Consider the following 21,884-nt stretch of genomic DNA (forward strand, 5'->3'; position numbering starts at 1 on the left):
GCCATCTTAACAATTAATCAATGCAATTGAATCCTAGAACCTAATGCGCATGTTTTCTATTCTATATAGCCGCTATTGAACCCAATAGAAGTAGGAACATGTAAGTTGATTAGGGTTTTGCCTATCCAACCTTAATCAATGATTAGGACGCTCTCTCAACTAGGTTATTGCTAGTTGTCGGCTTTTGTAGAGGCTAGCTTGATCGAGTTGAGTGAGTAGCTGCGAGCATAATTTGATTATCAATAAACTTTTAGAATTCAATGATAGGAATTGCATTGAACGTCTAAATTGAACTAGAAGCAAGATCATTCCTTATTTGTTTACATTCATTTTTTATCTTTTGATCCTTAGTATTTTTCCAATTTTATCAACCCCCCATTTTATTACTTTAATAGTCAAGGTTAGTTAAGAAAGAATAAAAATAAAAACCTTCCCTGTGGATCGACCTCTTACTTCCACTTTAACTACGAGTTAGTTCGGTTGTTGTTCAAGCTTTATAAATATTGTTTGTTTCGAGTTAGGTAGAGCTAATGACACCTACTTTAAAACTGAACAAAATGGCTTCGTTGCCGAGGAAGGCTAAGCCATTTAAATCTCATTCTTAGCTAATTTGACTAGCAAACTTTAAAACACCAAAAATGATTTCTTTTTTCTTTTTTCTTTTTTTTTTGTGTCTACTTGTTTTAATATGATAGACATGAGCATCTATTACGTGCTTCCAACAATGTATGTGGCCCATCAAAGAGAATAAGAGGTAAGAGAATTTAATGAGTTTAAAAGTGAAATAAATGAACTAACCTCTCTTGTTCAAGTTTTGGTTACTGAACACACACAAGATTGGCGTGGTCCTGAGCATGAATGCTATGCTCCTTGGGAGATGCCTAACCAAACCTCGTTATCAATGTTGTATCCTTCTACCAATTTAGGTAATTCTTCATAAAATTTAGTTGATGAACTTTCTGACTACTCTTGTGAGTTTGTGCAGGAACATTTTTATCTTTCTCAAAAACCATCGAGTTTCTAGCAGGATAGCTTCTATTCCGGACATGAGGTTAGAACCGACTTTCAGAATATGTGTGACCTCGTTCCCCAGATTATCGATTCAGTTAGGAGAATCGATGAGCCTTGGGAAGATGCATCTTCTGAGAATATTGAGTTAAATGGTGGAGAGATTCACATTGACAATCTAGTAGAGCCGGCGGTTCTTCGAATTTCCTATCAAGGTAAGACGTTGCATTTAATAATGTTTGAATTTGCTAATGGCTTTTCTAATTGTGAGCAGGATTCAATTGAGTTTCACCTGGAGACTCAAACCTCGTGCTGGTTTAGGTCCATCAAATGCCTGAACTTGCACACTTCATGCTTACATTGGGAACCATTCAAAGCCTTCCGTCGCCTATGGCACTGGAGCCGATCTAATAGAGGAGTTTTCTTGAACCGACGAGGAAGATGATGGTTATTTCATGCCATATTCAGAACAAGTAAGTAGGGATAAGTATGAGCCTGTACCACACCTCAAGGAATATCGAGTAAAACAGTTAGAGACTTCCAAGCCTAGAACAATTCTTACTCTTGGAATTTCTTGCATCTTTGATTACTACTCGTATTTTCCTTATAAGTCAGAGTCAATTGTTGAGTCTTTTCTTTCTTTTGACTCTTTTGAGTCATTTGAGTCTTTTAATTCTTTCTTTTTCCCCTTTTTTTGCCAAGTATTAGAAAATCCAAATTTGACATGTCTAGTTCTCGAAAGAGGATGAGCTCTCTTATAGGCATAAAAGATTCATCCAAGAGAGGACTGGAGAAGTATGAAAAATTTTACATACCTTGAAAGGTATAAAAGACATGTCATATCGAGCAATCGACATTAAAAATTTACCCTTCCTAGAGGTAGCTAAGCGTCAAAAATAAAACAAAATTTTCAGTTTTCTTTTAATAAACAAATTCTTCTTCTAAGTTTTTCACTTTAGATTTAATTTGTTTAGAATTAGTTTTGATCTTTAGAGTAAAACTCTATAAGTTTTTAGTCTTAGTTTTGATTGGAAAAAAAAATTAGGGCACAATGTTGCAACACTGGGTAACTAGCATCGCGACGTTGCGAGGTAGAATCGAACGCAGATTCTGCCATTTTTAGATACAATCTTCTTCTTCAACACTTTTTCTCTCAAATTTTCTTCCCACCTCTCACCGATTCTTCATCCCCACTTCAAATCCAAGCTATTTTTCTTCCAAACTCTTCAATTCCTTCACTTTTCAAGGATTTCTTCCTTGAAATTTTTTGGGTTTTCACCAAAACACTATTCTAGGTCTTTCTTTTCTCTTCCTCTCAAGCAAGGGAATCAATTACCCAAGGTAATGCATTCTTATTTCTTTTAATTATTTGATGATTATCTTGAATGTGATTTGAGTTGAGCTTGATAGAATTTTGAATTTTGTTTGATGAGAAATCTGAATTTTTGCTTGAAAAGAATGAATTTTGCTTTTGAATTGTTGGGTCTTGGATAATTAGCAATAATATGCTTGGAAATTTTTCTGCTTGTAGGTTTCTAATCGATTAGAGGTGTAAGATTATTTTGTTTGAGAGTCTTTTAGAAGAGGGAATTAGGATTTCTTAGGTTTCAACCCCTATTCTATGAATTTTTCCTTAGAATATTTTTTTTCATGAGTCCTAAGCCTAAGAAAGGAAAAAATGTTGCCAGTTCAAGTAGTAGGAATTCTCCTCCACGTCCCGAGTCTAATATTCCTAGGTTTGTTTTTGGGGGAGTTGAGAGTAGATACCATCAAGTGGTAGCTCTTAGGAACCCAGTGCCAGAGAGAGCTTTAACTTCAAAGCCAAATTTCTATCCCCAAATCACTTCTGAAATACGGGAGAGAAGATGAGAAGCCTTTGTACTAACCCTAGTGACTCTATCGTTCCTTTAGTTAGAGAATTCTACGCCAATATTGAAATAGATAGAGATGTATCTTTAGTAAGAGGTGTTAAAGTCTCTTTCTCTTCTTCTAGAATTAATGAAACCTTTGGTCTAGCTCAGTTTGATGATGAGTATGGTCGGTTTCTATCTCAACCACTGGGCAAACAAGAGATTATAGAAGCCTTTTGTGGGCAAGGTGCTCAATGGACACGTTCAGGTGGTGTTGTAGTAAGGTTTAGATCTATGGACATGTCTGTAGTAGGTCAAATCTGGCATGTTTTGTATGTTCCAGATTAATGCCTATCCTTAGACTGACAGATGTGACCCAAGATGAAGCCAAACTTCTTTACTGCCTCATTTAGGGTATGTCCATTAACATTGAAAGAGTAATTCATGCTTCTATAAGACGATGTGGATGTTGTTCTACAATAGGTAGCCTTGGACACCCTGCTTAATAACCTTGTTGTGCCAAAGGTCTAGGGTAGAAATACCCAGAAATGAGGAACGTATGGGGTGTAAAGCTCCAATTTCTAATACTACCATCTCAGCCTTTCGAGGATGTGGAGTTGAGGAACTCCATGAATAAGAACAAGAAGAACTAGGTGAGGAAGATGAGCATTTAGGAGAAGAACCACTTAGGGTAGAACTTCTCGGTCATCCTCATGAACAACCCGCTAGTGGTGAAACCTTATGTGAGCATGCACTTAGAATCGCCACTGAAGCCTTAAGGGTGAGCCGTGAAACCACTCGCCAAGTTAAGCGTATGCAGAGAACTATCGATTTCATGTGCGAAAGAGACCATCTCTACTATGCTAGCATAGGTTTTCAGTACGATCTTCAGCGAGAGCCCGACTCACCTGACTCGGACTGATTTGGCATCACCCATATTTTTCCGGTATCTTCTTCCATCTTTTTCCCTATCTTTTATCTTTCATTTTCATTTTCACTTTTAATTGCTTTCCTTTATTTTCTTTCTAGGTTTAGAATTTTTAGACTAACTTTCTTCATTTCCTTGTAGCTTTTCTTTTCCTTTCTTTTTATTTTTTTCTTTTCTCTTTTGTAGGAATAAACAATAATGAAAGAAAAACAAAAACAAAGAAGCAGGAAAATGTCTACTACCACCCATTGCGCGAAATAAGGGGAGTTCTTTTGTTCCCTTTTCATTTTATCTTTATGCTTAATTTTTAGTTTTAAACATTGAGGATAATGTTTTGTTTTTAAGTTGGGGGTGGGGAACATTGCATGTTCTTAACATTTATTAGTGTTGTAAAAATGAGCCATGCCGAAAATTTTTGCTTTGTGATATCTTTGCATGTATGGAACCCTTGAGCACATGAGCTCGGGTTATGTGGATTTTGTGATCTTGATGAAATATATATTTCTCGATTAGGCTCTATTACATTCCTATGGCATTCTTTTTATTCTCTTAAAAAAAACACAAAATATCATTGTCTTGATATCATTTCTCTTATATGACTCATTTTTTGCTTTCAATGCATGATTCATCTAAGTATGCTCATTCATTCAAGAATAACATTCACTTTGTTTGCCATGATCATTTGCTTTTCTCAAGCTTTTGATTCTTATCAATGAACTTTCATGATACATTTTCTCAAGCAATGGTACAAATCAATTTTAAACTCCTTAAAATCTTTTCTTACAATATTTGAAACTCATTTTTTGAAAGAAAAAAAAAAAAAAACTTTCTTTTCCTTTTAACTTCATAAAAAATTGAATACTTAATCTTTAGATTTATTTAGAATCTCAAAATCTCATAAATGTCATATCTACTTGATTTTCTTTGTCACCCCGATAGAACAACCTTTGGTCTAGGAACAACCATCTTATTTTAAAAGAGTCTAGTGAATAAAAATTGCTAGCACAAAAAGAGGAAGAAAAAAAAAAAAGACAAACTTATCCATTGACATAACAAAATAATATAACCTTCACTAACATACAATAAAATTGATACAATAAATAGATACTTTTTTACATAAAATTATCCAGTCAAATTGACCATATAAATTGATTCAAAGGTCCCAAAAAACCATAAAATAGAGAAACATACGACTTTCTTCTTAGAGTTGAGAGTTGAAAATTCACCCTTTGCAACGGCTCCGGTCAACTCCTTTTCTAGACTTTTTCTTCCACCGTCTCTATAAATCCTTCATCCATTTTCATCATTTTATCACAGCAATCAAAATCCCATCAATCTCATTCCTTCACCCAGTGATTCTACTGCTTCTGAAGTGAAGACCAAATTGATGACTCAGAGGGCAGCTCCGGCGGCGCTCCGTGCCATTTCTGACCAAAACATATGAGATGGTGGATGATCCGATGACCAATTCCATCGACCATCGTATCGTGGAGTCAAAGTGGTTTCAGCTTTGTGGTTGGGAACCCACCGGAATTCGCACAAGAGTTACTCCCAATTTATTTCGAACACAACAAATTTTTCTAGTTTTGTTCGTCAATTGAACACGTATACAAGTTCAAACATCAAATTCCAACACCCAAATCTTCATTTCCTCCACCCCTCCCTCCCCAGTTTTACTCTGTTTTTACTTAAAATCTTGAGAGCAAAATTCTGATATCTCTGTTTTTATAGGGATTTAGAAAAATTGATCGAGAACAATGGGAATTTGCCAACGAAGGGTTTATAAGAGGAAGAACCCATCTTCTAAAAAGCATCCATAGACGAAAACCAATCTACAGCTATAGCCAGAGCCATGGAAATGGGGGAGCTCCATTATCAGAACAAGAGAGACAAGAACTCGAGCAAAAAATCAAAACCCTTTATCAAGAAAAGACCATTCTCCAATCCCAATTACAGAAACACGAAAACGAAAATGAAAAAATTGGGCATCAAATTCAGACAACACACGAAAAAGAAAAGGAACAAATTGGGCATCAAAATCAGACAATCTCTCAGCAATTATGGCGAATGGGGAATCAACAGAAGCAGTTAATTGGGATATTGGGAGCAGAGTTGTAGAAGCATCGACAGAGCTGTTGGGTGAAATTGAAGTTAAAAAAAAAAAAGGAAAAGAACGTTTTCTTGAGAATCCCACCTAGAGTATTTTTACGGGGAAGTCTCTTCTTATATTCCCATCTTAAACTTTGGATTTGGATCCCAATAAATACATATTTATTAAAAGGAGTGAAAAATCCGTCGGACAAGTATTTGTGTGATTATTTTTAATAATAATAATAATTATTATTATTATTACTATTTTTTAATTTTAATTTTATTTTACTTTAATAATTATTGTTTTCTTTTTTTCTCAAATGAAACCGAATCAAACTAACATGTGTCACTCGTGAGCCGATCCAAGTCGTCCGCACACCTGCACGTTCAGCGACTCCACGCAAGTTGCGCAACTGCATGTTCAACGGCTGCCCGGGCCTTCAACTTCTTTATCATCTCAATTTCTGTTTCTAAACTTCACAAAAATCTCTCTCAAACCTTTTTCCTTTTACATTTTGGTTATCCGAACATATCATATCGAAGGGTGAGTTTTCCAATCGGTTAGTATGCATCTCCAATCGAGACAGTTTTATACTTTTGAGTTGTTTTATCATGAAGACGACATGACAATATTGTTAACCTACTGCACACTTAGGCAAAGCCGCAAAACATCTTAAAGAGAGCGAGATTCACGACTTAGTTTGTAACGAGTTTCTGTTTTACAGGTTCCACATTTTTTACAACTGTCGTTCGTGACTGTTTGCTACCGTCAAGTTTCACCGTCGAAGGGTAGTCGGTTCCAACAAGAGTAAAATGAGAAAAATGGAGAAAGTGAGTTATTGGTCGAAGAATTATCAAAATTTGAAAGAGATGAGATGAAAGTGAAGATGAAGGTTTTGCCCATGGGGAAGCTGGAATTTTCATTTGGGTTGTGTGAGGATTTGCTATGTAATGTGGCGAAGGTTCTGAGGGAAGGGAAGGGAAGGAAATAAGAAGTAGAGTGAATGATATGTTTTGGGAACAATTCTTGACAGAAATTCCAGGGTCCTCAAAAGTTAGTGAAGTTTATTTGGATAGAAGAAACAATGTCGCATGGTAGATTTGTCGTTTGTAAATGATTCATTTCTATTTTTTCGAATTAGAATTTTAGTTTTGCAGATTCCTCATTGCTATTCTCAATCGAAATATTCACATTTGTGTCTATTTTATATTGACATGACTTCCATTCCAAGAAGTTAGAGGCTCGATCCTCCATCTGCAGTTATTTTACTAAAAAGGATATGTCTCCAGGTTTCTCAACTTTAATTTTATGTTTAATAGGTAACTGAACATCCAATTATGCATATTATAAATTCGTGAGTTTTCTAAAATATCAAATATATTAAATCCTATTGACACATAATTGAAAATTATGACCTATATGAAATTGAAAGTTTAAGAATCTATCAGACATATTTCAAAGTTCACCATCTTACTAAACAAAAAATGAAAATTAAACTATCTATTAAACACTTAAAATTCATATTCAAAGAAACGTGAATCTCGCATTTCATATATCTACTAACACTTAAATATTTTAAAATGATTAATATTAGTTTTCAAAGATAATTTTAAAATGATTAATAACTTAAAGAAATTAGAGGACGGTAGAAAAAATTATATAAAATATTAAAGAAAAAATTCAAGAGCAAAAAGTTAGAGAAGGAGGTAAAAAAACATGAGAGAAATAGTTAGAAAAAAAAATATATATTTATAAAAAATTAAACAAAATTAAAAATGCGTGCAAGTTACTTATGCTTAAATAATCTAATATTAGCTATGTCTTTTATACTCTAAATCAATTCCTTTAGTTGTTAATTCCATGATAAATGATGTTAGACTGATAATAATTTTTTTTTATAGCAAATTTAATTTTTAAGAATAAAGTAATAAAGCTTTTGAAATTAGTTTTATAAAAAAATCAAAGCAAATTTAGTTGGGCAGTAAATTTAAAGTCAAAGTATTGATTTAGAAGTTTATCTCTAGGAAATTTAAAGCCAGACTAAAATTAAAATTAATTTTATAAAAACTTCATAATTTAATTTGTTATAAAATTAATTTCAAAGTGTTTGTAACTTCTAACTAAATTTGCTATAAAAATAATTAAATCATTGTCGTAAAAATTAATAGACCAAAAGAGTTGATTTAGAAGTGAAAAGAGATAGCTAATATAAAATTTTCTTTTAAAATGAATGGATTAAAATTTTCATTCAAAAATATCATAAAATTTGATCTATGATAGATTAGAGATAAAGATGTGATTACTCAAATCCAGACATATGTAACTTGCATTCCCAATACATGCTTTAGCAACCAGACCGTGGACTCCAAAGACATGTATTTGTGATTCTCATGCTTCAAAACCGTCTCAAATAAGATATTAGACGTTTGATTTTGAGACTTTTGATTCCCAATTTGCACACAAAATGCCTTTTAAGGAAAGAAAATTAGGGAGAGAGTTCAAATTAGAGGAAAATAAAGATAGAAATAGACCACTTTTAAAAAAAGATTTACAATTTTTCTAAAAATTTTAGGACAAAATAAAGTAAAATATGATGATAAATTTTTAATTTGAAATAATAACCTGATTAAAATAAAAACCACTCACAATTACATCGCAACCATCATATTCACAAGTTTAGATGAACAATAAATCTAGGCATGTCAAAATGATTTTCTGCCCTATTTATATTTGTATAAAAAAAAAACATTACTTTTTCATGTAATTCCATTTTCTCACAAAAAGATGCTCGCGAAATTCAAATACTATATTTACACTGTCGTGTGTCGTCCGAGGTATTTATTATCATAATCAAAATAAAAGGAAAAGTATAAAATAAAATAAAATAACAGAACAGAATCATGTCTCGTAATTTAAGAAAAAAAATAAAATTAAAAATTAAAAGGTCTTAATTGATGATGTTTTAGCTCCATATTTTTTTTAGATAAATGGAAAATAATTTAGTTCATATTTTTTTATGGTTAAAAATTTATATTTTATTGTCAAACGTTTTTTTAACAGCTTATGATGTTTTAGCTTATAACGGTTTAATCACGAATTTTCTAGATAAACTCAACAAAATTAAATGGTCAGATTAAATCTCTTTTAAAAATATAATTTCGAAATTCTATGTAAGAATAAGATTTTCAAAAACAAATAAAATAATAGTAATTTGATCAAGGAGAAAAGCGAACGTACGTACGGTTTGGTTCCGGCATTTGTGTCCTTGAGGTTTTCGGCCGATATACGAAATTCATCAGATATTCGTCCGTCGTCGTCTCAAATCGGTGCTAAACCCTGTATTTGTAATGTAATATTCTATAGCTTCCCTATACGATTTCTATACATTGTAATCGTAAATCGATAATAGTTCCATCATTAGCTTTTGTCGGATTCGTATGATGAAGTGATTCTTTGAATTCGTATTATGTAATCATCTCCTCTTCTCTTTCCTTTTTCCTATTGATTATTTGATTTGAGTTGTAATTTCATGGTGTTTTCAGCATTGTCGACTGCCTCTGCACGTTAGCCTCGCTTAAGAGTTGAATTGTCAGTGATATGATTTCTCTACGTTGGTAACAATTTTTGTTCGAAGTATGTTAGTTGTTTCATAAGCAAATTTAAAGACGAGTTTGATTTTATTTTGTTTGAGTTTAGCAATTCCGTAAAGTTTCTTGTACAACAGTGATGCGTAGCTCAAAGAGAACGAAGATTGAAGAGTGTCAAAATGATTGGATTAGTCAGCTTCCGGAATCTGTTCTTGTTGACATTCTTTCATATTTACCAACAAAGGATGCTGTAAAGATGGCATTGATTTCAAGATTTAGGAATCTTTGGACGTATATTCGTTGCCTTTCTTTTGATGAGTGTGCATATCATGACCACAGCAGTGATGATGGTGAAAATTATGATGGTCCACACTATGATGAAAGTTTCCTAAATCTAATTCGTCATGTCTTGATACTTCATGAACGTACTACAATTGATAAGTTTCATCTCAAATTTGCTTTCAATTTGTTTAATGTTATTCATGATGATCATTATAATTCTGATGGTTATGCATCTAAAGAGAGACGAATGGCAAGTGAGCTCACAACATGGATTAAATTTTCTTTGAGGAAACAAGTTAAGGTTCTTGATATTGATTTATTAGGATGCGGTTTGTCAGAGCCAGAAGTAAATTATGAACTGCCTAATAGTATTTTAACTAATAACTATCTAAAGGAGCTCAGTTTGACTGGCTGTGGAATCGAGGATAAAGGGCGTATTCAGCTGATGTCTCTCACTAAGCTTTCACTCAAGGAAATAATGTTGAGTGACAAGATTATGAGTGAAATCATTATAGGATGCCCAATGCTTCAAGAACTTTCTCTCGATGGATGTTTTCTGGTCTTCGTAAGCTGAAGTTGTCTACTTCTAATATCAAGAGGTTGAAGATTATTATTGGATGGAGAAATGAGATGGCAAATTCAAGGTTGGAGATTAGCTGCCCTGGTCTCAAATCATTAGAACTTGCTGGAGCAATACAGCTTGTACAGTTAAAGTATTCAGCTTCTATTTTCGACGCCTCCCTTTATTATAGCCGCACTTTCATGTGCGAACGCAGGATATATGAAAAAGTTCAAATGCTGCTGTGGAAGCTAGCTGAAGTCAGTGTTTTCATACCATGCACATGGACTATTTTGGTAATTCTGTCTCTGTTCTATGTGGCATTCGATTTAAGCCTTTTGATTGTAACACTTCGTATAGAAGGCCTCATACTTTGGCCCGAGAGATCAGAATGGGTTATCCCATAACTGATAAACTGCAGAAGTTGTATGTTTCTTTTTTCTTTTTTGTGTGTTTTCACTTTTAGTTATTTTAAAGTTTAATATACTTGTGAATTCTGGGCTAGCACACATGCATGCAACTCTACTAATCTTATGAGACAATCATTTGACTCTATTACATTAAGTTTTGCATGACTGTTGAGACAATGAAAAGTGATTTAAGCTAGTTAAAGGTACTTCTAAAATTTTTCCTAGTCTTTAGTTGTATAATCAATGCTTTAAAGTACGTTTAGAGAAAACTTTTTGTCAGTGCACAGAATGAATTGTGAGTCTGTGACTATCCAAGATCATCTAGGTGGTATTTTCTTATTGTTTCTATTATATGGGATGTACGGAAATTTTTTTATATGCTTGCTCCATATCTAATTTTAGCCTTCTTTGATAAACTATGATGAATTTCTGGAATGCAGTTAGAATTTGTCAAAACATGCCTGTTTACTTTGTTTTTATCAGTTAACTGGTTCCTACTTTTTGTTTGATAATGTTTACATTTTATTTTATTTGTCATTAGATCTTCACAATATGGGAGTTGACATATGTGCCAATTCCTGTCACTGGTTGGAAATCTGTAGAGTTCAGACTTCTTTTCACAAAGTGGCACTTGCCTGGAATATGCAGCATTCTCAGGAATTCACATTGGTTGGAAACACTAACTTTCTACATTTACCCAGGATCATACTCTATATTCTTGGTACAAAAATATTTCACAACATTGTAATCATTTGCTATTTTTATTTGTTAACTCTACCCTTATGAACAATCTGCAATTTTCGTTCTCTGCAACTTTCAGACTGAGGAAGCGAAATGGATGGAGGCTTATGATTTTGATGGTAAGGATTACTGGAAGTCACCGTATGGCGATTTCCGTTGCCTCAGAAAGTACCTCAAGACTGTTATGATATACGGATATGTAACTGAGCCATACGTGTTGGAGCTTATAGAATTTCTATTGAAGAATGCCTTGGTCCTGGAAAAGGTGGTCATTTCCACCAAGAGGACTCTCCAGCCCATTCACCAATATGAATTATTCAAAGACGCTGTTTTCGATCAGGAGGATCGTTTCACTCCTGAAGAACTACTTCAGTTTTCTCAGAAACTGTTAACTCTTCCAAGGGCATCCAAGTCTGCTGTAATTCAGTTCTGCTAATGATATATCGTACCGCGAATCCGAAGATCGGTTCTTGTGGTCTATATTTCATCTCAATGTATGTTATTTCTCCTCCATGATGCAAAGTACCTCATCTACTAGACTGCTAGTCCTTCAATTTTTATGATTCCTCTGCCTCTGCCACTCTTAGCTCCCCTGAAAAAGGAAATCAGTGGGAAATTTTTGCACCGAGTGTCTAATGGTGGTAGTGCCCTTTTACTTTTTGATGTATGCAGACAAAATAAGACATCAAAACCATTAATTTCTTAACTTTATTGCCTTCTGAGTTCTGATGGCTGTCTTTCAAACTTCATTATTGCAGGTAGTTGAGATGGGGGGAGGGCTTACTCTTCTGGAATTGCCTTTTGTAATGGAATCAGGATCTTATTTATTTAATTATTATTATTATTATTATTATTATTATTATTATTTGAGTTTTCATGGTAAAGCTACAGAATATTTATTAAGATATGTAAATTCGTATGTATGAGAGGGCCAAGATTCTCCAATCAAGTTCAATTCTGTCTAAAATGTTGTTTAACTTAATAAAAAAAATAGTAATAAGTGAAAATTGATTTCGTTTGATTGGGATTTGGATTTTGTTTTATGTTTTTAAGTTTATTGAAGTTAAAAAAAATATGTATTTTTGATAGATACTTCAGATTTTGTTTTTGAAAATTGTTTTCGGATTCTGTGATCGAAGTCGTGCAGATTCTGAAAACAACTATTTTATGTTATCTTTGTATCGAAATTTAGAAATTTAAATTTGAAAATTGTATAATTATATTTAAAATATAGATAAAATATTTAGAAATACATGTCATGGTATAAATTCAATTCTTTTTTTAAAAACCTAAATTGTATTATGTGATGTACGATAAACTATGCAATATTACAGTAATAATTATGCAAGAAAAATAATTAAAAATGATAAAGTAATAATAGATTGTCGTCAAATAGTATTTAGTGGGTAACTACAATTAGATATATAATTTATAATTATAATATCAAATAAATTTTAAATAATTGTTTAAATTAGAATTTAATTTTTGAATCTACTAACAAACATATATCTAAAAGTATGAAATGCAACTTTATTTTTATTGAATCCATTCCCTATCAAATAGGTTCCATTTTTAAAACATACATTTTTTAAATAAGTTTGAAAGGTATTTCGTTATTTATTTATTATTATTATCACGCAGGCACACACACACCCCCCATTCCAAGAACAAATAAATATTTACTAGAGGATAGTTACAAATTTAGCAATCGTATCTAAAGTATTAGGAGATATAGTACAATGTAAACGAATTTACAGATACCACAAAATTTAGATAGACTCTTGGAGTTTATCAGTGATAGACCGAGTTGATCATTAATTGGAGTTTATCAGTTTATCACTAATAATTTTTATTATATTTGTAATTTTCATTGTTATATATTTAATTATCTATATTATCTAAAAGGGCTATGGGGGAGAAACATTTGTTTTCTCCTCATGCCCTTTTTAGTGATTGGTTATGGGGTTAATAGATCATAATTTTACATTAAAACCATCAAAGAAATAATTGATTGTTCACGTGTAAATTATATATATATATATGTTAAAGTTCACGTGTAGATTTTGGATATTCGATTTTATTGATTTAAAAAATTGTAAACAATTAATATAAAACTAAAAAAAATTATATATTGATGTGTAGATTTTATTTTTTATATATGTGGACTCTTTTTCACAACTCAATTGTCTCGTCTCATCTTATTAATAGCTTTCATCCTCATAATTTTGTCCCTTCAAGTTGGACAAAGAGAATGGACTATTAGAGTTCTAATTTTAAAAGTGCTGACGATTAAAACCTCCAAATCTTGAACATGTAAAGGATGTTTATACTTCTTTATTTTTTTTGCAATGTTATTCACAATCTTTTTCTTAATTTTTGCATTCTTCATTGATTTTTTTAAAAGCCAATACTAGTGGAACTCAAAAATACAATTCGATTAAATTGGTTTGGGAAATTTTGTCATTTGCATAGGTCCGGGCTATATGAAATTGCAACAATAAGGATGTCTAACACAGTGAAAAACTAGATGCCAACTTATCTTCAAGATCTCTTCCCTCAGCCCTTCGGGTGTTGGTTTTTACTTCGGGTTTCTAAGAAGAAAGAAAGAAAAAAAAAAAGAAAAAAAAAAGAAAAAAAAGAAAACAATGAAACTTTGAGGTTTTCTACCATTGTGGTTCTACCATTATCCCTTTCCTTTCAAAATCATGTTAAAGAAATTCCTTATTTAGTAAGAGGATTTAGATATCATTATTTTCCATCTTATTTATCATTGAGATAAACTTCATTTGAAGTTATAGATAGGTGTAGATAAACTCTATTTGTCAATTGTTTATTTTTATCTAATATCTTATTTTTTAAAAAAATTAGGGTACAAAGATTCAAGCGGTACTTTTCAACATAAAAAAGAATGGAATGATAAAGTCGGTAAACAATTGATTTATCTATATCTATACTATCTAAAAGGGCTAGCAGGCTATGGAGAGAAACTTTTGATTTTCCCTTTTATCCTTTTTAGTGGATGGTTATAAGGATATTATAGGTAATATCACAATTAAGATCATACAATAAATCTTTTTTTTTTCTTCATATTTTGAGCCGTAAAAGGTAAAAAATAATTTTAAAAAAATATATCTTATTTTTCCTTTTTTAAGCATCATATAATTTTCCATATTTTTGAGTGTCACATGTTTCCCTCTTTTTGACAAAAAGATTGTGTTTTTTTTAGAGTATTATCAAGAAACTAAATCATATGAAATTTAAAAAAAAATGTAAATAATGATATTTTAGTTTGTGTTTTTTGAGAGCATTATCTTGATTTTTCTAAAAGTTGTTTTTAAGATTAGTTTAAAAAAAAAATCAACATCACATTAATCATTTCAAAAGCTTTGATTCAAAATAAATTATTTTTGTTTGATTTTAAAATATTTGATTCAAAACAAATAATTTATGCTTGATTTTAAAATTATATTCACATTTTTTATGTTAAAAATGTTTTTTTAAGAAAAAGAAAATTATCCACCTTCCCTTAACTAATTCAAAAGATTTGATTCAAAATAAATTAATTCAAAAGATTTTGATTTAAAATAAATGATATATCTACATATATACTAATTAAATATAATCGATGTGTATATATACCTACTATTTTCAATCTTCCAAATCTCAAATCTTTCTTTTCTAATATTTCAATTCTGGATCTTTTTCAAGCTAAGCATAGCAATAGATGTATGCAAAGTCTACTAACATTGTGATTTAATACATAAATACACATGGATCATAATATACATGGATCCTCACACAAAGAAGATGGCGGAGAAGAAGACCAATATTTTTCACGTTAAGCAATTTAGTGGTTCTTAAACTTTTTTTTTTATTGATATGTGAATCATATGTTTAAATAAATGATAATATTTTAGGCTTTTTCATTTACATTAGAAACCAATATGTTTGTTTGAAGTGAAGTTTGAAATCAAGAAAATATCATTTCATAAATTTATTAATGAAAAAGATATTTTAGGGTTTGAAAAAAATAAAAATCTAAAAAAAAAAACAGAAATAATAATAATAATTTGGTTTTGAAAATTGAAAATAATAGAAAAGTCAAAAAATTTTAAAAAAAAAAAAAGAAAAAAAAAATCAAATTTTCAATTTAGATTCAGTTTGATCATTATGTTATATATTTATTTTTAAATTCTATTTTTTAAAAATTATTTTTGTTTTTTAATTTTGAAAAAAATGTCAGTTTTTACTTTAACCATATAATGATTTATATTTGGTTGAAAATCAAATCTATTTTAATCAAAATTTTCTTTACAATAAATTAAACTCTACATTCAGCACCTCCCCTCCTTTGAAAAAAAATATCTCCAGATTGTTTTGATTGTTTTATTATCTATTATAAAAAATCTAAAATTTTATAATTATTTATTAAAATAATAAATTCAATAATTTTTTATATTTAAATTTTTATCTATTTGTTGTTCAAAGTTCTCTTTCAATATTTGTATTTCAAATTTAGGTTCATGATTTCTAGGTTAGTACAACAATATCCTGATAACATTAATTTTTTTAAAAAAAATACAATCAAAATATAATATAAAAATAAAATTTAAGTTTTAAATTAGCTTTTTTAGATCCTATTTTGGTATTTAATATATAAATAATTTAAGAGTCACTTAGACTAGAAAAGCCATTTATCTAAATTCAAGAAATTGTTGTTTTAGAGACAAAATCAATTTTTCAATTTATAGAAAGTTTTTATAAATAAAAATTAGATTAAAAATTAATAATTTTAATTGTTGAAAATAAAATTATATTATAATTTTATACAACACTACAATATTTAACGTGCATTGCATGTGTCGCAATTGCCCTTCACTAAAACTAATCCCCTCAAATTCAACCCGAGTGCTAATTCTAACAAAATAAATATCGTCCAAATATGTGATTTTGTGCAGTCAATAATGTGCAAATATACAACAAATATAATGACATTATATGTTAATCAAACAATTAAAGTCCGTTTTCGTTCTCATTTCTTGTTTCCTGTTTCTATTTCTCATTTTTCAAGAAACTGACTTTGATAACCATTCCTATTTCTTATTCCTAAAATTTGAGAAACGTTCCTAAAAATGATTCCAAAATTGAGGAACTACAAAAAGTACTTTTATTTAAAGATGTTCCTATAATGTATCATAATGGTGATTTGGTTCATTAGTGTGGATATATGTCCAATATAATTCATGGGACTTTTTTTTAAAAAAAAATTATTTCTTTCTTTTTTATATTTCATTTTTCTCTATATTATTTTTTATATTTACTTTTTTCTTTCTTTCTTTTATATTCCATTTTTCTCAATATTTTTTTCTATTTCTTTTATAATTATTTATTTTCTTCTTTGTTTCTTTTATATTTTCTTTTTCTCTATTTTTATATTTATTATATTTATTATTTTTTAATATCTATATTTTAATCTAATTTTGAATTATTTAGGTTTAAATATTATTTTAATTTTCAAATTTCAAAATTTCACTAGGGTTATTTTCAAATATCTAGATTTATATATTATTTTGATCTTCAAATTTTAAATTTTCAACAAGATCGTTTACAAATATAGGAAAATAAACAAAAATATTTACAAATATAGCAAAATTTCACTATCTATCACAGTCTATTGCAAATAGACGGTAATATTTTGCTATTATTTATAAATATTTTCAATAGTTTTGTCATTTAAAATAATTTTCCTTTTTAATATGTATATATAAATATTTTTTGAATTTTAAATTATACAAAATACATTATATATTTTTAAATTAATATTTTTAAAATTTTTCTGACATAGAAACCAATTATAATTTTATAATAATATAAATTTTGTTTACAAAGATATTTATTTAGGTTCCTTTTAATATTTTTACAACCACGACATTTACATAATAATATAATTGAGTTAGATTTGAGACTACATTTAAAATTTAAAACAAATGACTTGAGTGAGAAATAATATTGTAAATCAAATTTTAGCAACATATGAATGATAGAAACAATTGTATTATCGATATTATTTTTACATTGGGATTTATGTGTATTCTTTAAATATTTTATAACTATTTTTTATTCTTAAATGCATGCTATATATCTTTTTTATTGTATATAATTAGATAATATTTAAACTATAAAATATGGAAAACATGTAAGGGAAAAAAATACAAGAAACGAGAAACAAAAAATAGTTATAAAATGTTTTTGTTCTTATTTCTTTTTTCCAAAAAAGAGAAAATAGGAAAAGTTATCAAATATATTCCTCTTTCTTATCAAAAAAAGGAAATATATCCTTCTTCATGTATTTCCTCTCCAAAGGTCATGAGCAATACAAACCTCTGAAACACAGCACCGAACTCTTCACAATGCTCCTATTGGACACCACCACGAAGTTCTTCCTTGCTATTCTCCAGGAGAAGGAGTTGTAGACTTTTCTAGTTTTTTGAGAGGGAATGAGAGTTTTCCTTTAAGAGAGTGCTTGGGAGAGAAGAAAATTGCATAGAAATCACACTGTTTTTAAGTTGTTTTTCACCCACCCATCTCTCTCAATACAGATATGATGAAGAGGGTGGAGGGAGTTACCTCACGTAAAATAAAAAATAACTCCCCTTAAATGGGAAGTTGTTAATACAATATTATATTATATAATTGGTTACTTAATCTTTAATTAATTAACTATATATTATGCATCTCAGTCATGTTCACATGCACATCTCACATATAATCTATAGTTTTAATGAATCATATTTACATTAATTTTTAACCTATAGTATTTATATAAATCTTATTTATATAATTAATATTTGAATCCTATTTAAATATTTTTCTCTCTCATCAAACTTTATATATAATGTATCCATATACATTATATTAATTGTATCTCATACAATTAATTTTCTTAATTAATTTGAAGAATTCAAATTAATCCAGAAATTAATTGATTCTTATTTAACATGTATTGAACTAGCAAGAAGACTTTCCTATAGATTAGAAGCTCCTATGATATGAGCCTAATTAATTCAATTAATCAACATGCATTAATTGTCGGTCACTCCACTAGAGACCGACAGCTGCACTCTTCGCACTATAGATATATTTCTGTGTCCATGGATATAACCAATCAACAGTAAGTTGACCCTTCACAAATCGCTTGTAACTAGCTGGGTCAAATTATTATTTTACCCCTATAATTACATCTAACTTCTTAAGTGCTACTGATCCCTCTAATGAACAATCAGTTGTAGTCCAACTATAAACTAGACTCCTTTCTGGCTAGTGAGAGGATAAGGTGTCTCATTGTTCAAGTCCCGAAATCAGCCCTTAAGGGAGAAATTCATCTACTTTCCCTATGATCATGAATGAGTGAATTCCATCTTGCGTAGTTTTGTTTCTAGTGAAGGACTGTGAGGTCCGATGCGGAAGGGTGGATCGTGTCCCTGTTTCAATTTCACAAAGAATTAAAATACAGTTAACTAAATTATGCATATCACGGAGATTTCATAGCATACTTTTGAAGGAAATCGGGCATGAGGATTTCCATGAACAGCAGAATGATCGTTCCAAATTCCATTCGTATTTGAACATACACAATTATAATCAAGAAACGGAAACTTACAAGATATGCACAATACGAAATTACAACATGCTTTTAATAAGATCAGGGATAAAGCATCACACCTTTGAAGACTCATTTTCAACCTCCCTCGATCACGAATGCTCGATCAATCTCTAAGACTGCAACACACAAATGCTCGTACACCACGATCATAACATAGCATGATCACAGCAACCACGAACACAATATCTCCAAGATCACGAACACAGCGAACGACCTCCAAACAACCTCGACTTAGTCGAGTTGAGTACAACACAACCACAATGTCTACCTTGGTATTCTCGGTGTAAGAATCAGAAGTGTGGGCTCTGTGCAAAATTGGTTAGAGGAAGAGACTGGAGGAATAACAATCGTGTAAATGATTGAGCAAGTGGGAGATGACAAAGTCTATCGTATAGACGATGCCCAATCGTTTAACAAATGATCCGCGATCATTTAGCAAAAGCTCTGCGATCGTTTAGCTAATGGCCAACTAAGTGAACTATCGTATAGTGTCACTCCACAATTGTTTAGTCTCTCTTCAGCTATCATTTAGTGAATCCTATTCACTTGACAGCCTTTCTGTGAGAACTTCGGAGAATAGAAACTCTTTCTCAAATCTTAATAAAATTAGGAAAACATTTTTTCCTTTTATCTCACGGTTCCCATGAAACTACCAATAACCTTTCACTCAATTGGTTATTAGAGAAAAAGATATAATTATCCAATAATTAATATTATTATAAATATATATGATAGCCAACTTACCATACTTTACCATACTATATTTATAACCTATAGTTTTAATATTTCATCTCATGAAACATATAAACAATAGCTCTTTTTCTATTTCATGGTACTTAATGTAAATCTCATTCACATTAATCCTCCACTTGATGTATCTCATACATCACACCGATCATATCATATATAATCGAATTACCTCTTGTCAATTTGAACATTTCAAATCAATACCAAGAACTGATTCTCAACTTGAATCCATTGAGCTACCAAGGGGACCTTATGGACCTGTAGCTCGAAGCTCCAATGGTATGTGAATAACTGATTAAACTTTTTAATCATGGGATCCACCATCCGTTAACTGTTAGGCACTCCACTAAAGACCGACAGTTGAACTCTTCTAACTATAGATATATTATGTGTCCATATCAACCAATCAACAATGTGATAACCCTTCATAGATCGCTCATAAGTACAGTTGAGCCAATAACTATTATGCCTCTGTAGTTACATTTAACTCCTTAAGTACCACTTATCCCTCTAATGAACATAAGTATTGAAATAAAAGAGAAAGAAAGTGACATAAGGAGTTTACGTGGAAAACCCTGATTCAGGGAAGAAAAACCATGATAGAAAAGGACTTATTATTTTAATGTCATACATACAATAGACCCCAACATCAGATATAAATAGAATGATGTGAAACCCTAATTTAGCAAATATAGTATAAATTACAAAAATGCTCTTAAGGCTAATTCAACATATTTCAACATTTCCCCTCAAGTTGGGGCGCAGATATCGGCAAGACCTAACTTGCTAATACAAGCTTCAAATGTCTGACTCGATAACCCTTTCATAAGAACATCTGCAACTTGTTGGACTGAAGGTACATAGGGGATACAGATAGCTCTGCGGTCTAACTTTTCTTTAATAAAGTGCCTGTCAATTTCTACATGTTTGGTTCTATCATGTTGCACGGGAATATTCACAATACTGATGGCAGCCTTATTATCACAATACAGCTTCATGGGCCCTAGACTACTCTCGTGAAGATCAGATAAAACTTTCTGTAACCAGATTTCTTCACACACTCCCAGACTCATAGCTCTATACTCTGCCTCAGTACTACTTCTGGTCACTACACCCTGTTTTTTACTCCACCAAGTTACCAAATTTTCCCATACAAAGGTACAGTACCCTGAGGTTGACTTTCTATCAGTCATAGATCCAGCCCAATCTGAGTCAGTATATGCCTCAATGCTCCGTGTGTCATCTTTTCTGAACACCAAGCCCTTCCCAGGGGTGGACTTCAGGTATCTCAAAATTGGAGTCACAGCTTTCATGTGTTCCTCATATGAACTCTACATGAATTGACTTACCACACTCACAGTATGAGATAAGTAGATCAATTTTCCTACCAAGCATTGATACCTCTCCTTATTCACAGGAACTCCTTCCGAAATGTTTTTCAGTTTGCTATTGACCTCAATAGGAGTGTCAATGGGTTTGCATCCAGTCATTCCTGTTTCCTTCAACAAGTCCAGAGTGTACTTCCGCTGAGGTACAGATATTCCTGCTTTTGATCTTGCCACTTCCATCCCGAGAAAATACCTCAAACTACCAATATCCTTGATTTCAAATTCACCTGCCATCTTTTGTTTTAGCTTAGTAATTTTTGTCGTGTCATCTCCTGATAGGATGATGTGATCAACATATACTACCAACACAACAATCTTTCCTAAGGGTGATTTTTTGGTAAACAATGTATGATCAGTTGGCCCCTGAACAAACTCTTGGGACTTAACAAACATGGTGAACCTGTCAAACCATGCCCTAGGGGACTACTTCAACCCATATAAAGACTTCCTGAGTTTGCAAACATGATTCCCAAACTTAGCTTCGAAACCTGGAGGTGGGCTCATGTAAACTTCCTCTTCTAACTCACCATTTAGGAAGGCATTTTTTACATCTAGTTGATGTACGACATCTTTATTTACGGCGATAGACAGAAGAACACGAATCATGTTTAACTTAGCCACTGGGGAAA

The 21,884-nt window shown here is 31.1% G+C and overlaps 2 protein-coding genes and 1 pseudogene across 2 annotated transcripts; all 3 read left to right on the forward strand.

The window, feature by feature from the left end:
* Nucleotides 1-1,072: 1,072 nt before the first annotated feature.
* Nucleotides 1,073-6,976, forward strand: LOC120088965 (heat stress transcription factor A-4c-like; annotated as a pseudogene).
* A 2,074-nt stretch (nucleotides 6,977-9,050) lies between these two features.
* Nucleotides 9,051-12,464, forward strand: LOC120089239 (uncharacterized). Its single transcript, XM_090306090.1, has 6 exons — nucleotides 9,051-9,227; nucleotides 9,421-9,511; nucleotides 9,603-10,602; nucleotides 11,258-11,437; nucleotides 11,537-11,951; nucleotides 12,216-12,464. Exons 3-5 carry the CDS (start codon nucleotides 10,264-10,266, stop codon nucleotides 11,891-11,893), a joined length of 876 nt encoding a protein of 291 aa, XP_090162216.1. The 5' UTR covers nucleotides 9,051-9,227; nucleotides 9,421-9,511; nucleotides 9,603-10,263; the 3' UTR covers nucleotides 11,894-11,951; nucleotides 12,216-12,464.
* Nucleotides 9,605-10,176, forward strand: LOC150033172 (F-box/FBD/LRR-repeat protein At1g78750-like). The gene is made up of 2 exons (XM_090306302.1): nucleotides 9,605-10,001; nucleotides 10,142-10,176. The coding sequence occupies exons 1-2, from the start codon at nucleotides 9,605-9,607 to the stop codon at nucleotides 10,174-10,176; spliced, it is 432 nt and encodes a 143-aa protein (XP_090162428.1).
* Nucleotides 12,465-21,884: the final 9,420 nt, after the last annotated feature.

This window comes from Benincasa hispida, chromosome 10 (genome assembly GCF_027475165.1).
Source record: "Benincasa hispida cultivar pf3 chromosome 10, pf3_genome.v1.1, whole genome shotgun sequence".
Lineage (NCBI taxonomy): Eukaryota > Viridiplantae > Streptophyta > Magnoliopsida > Cucurbitales > Cucurbitaceae > Benincasa > Benincasa hispida.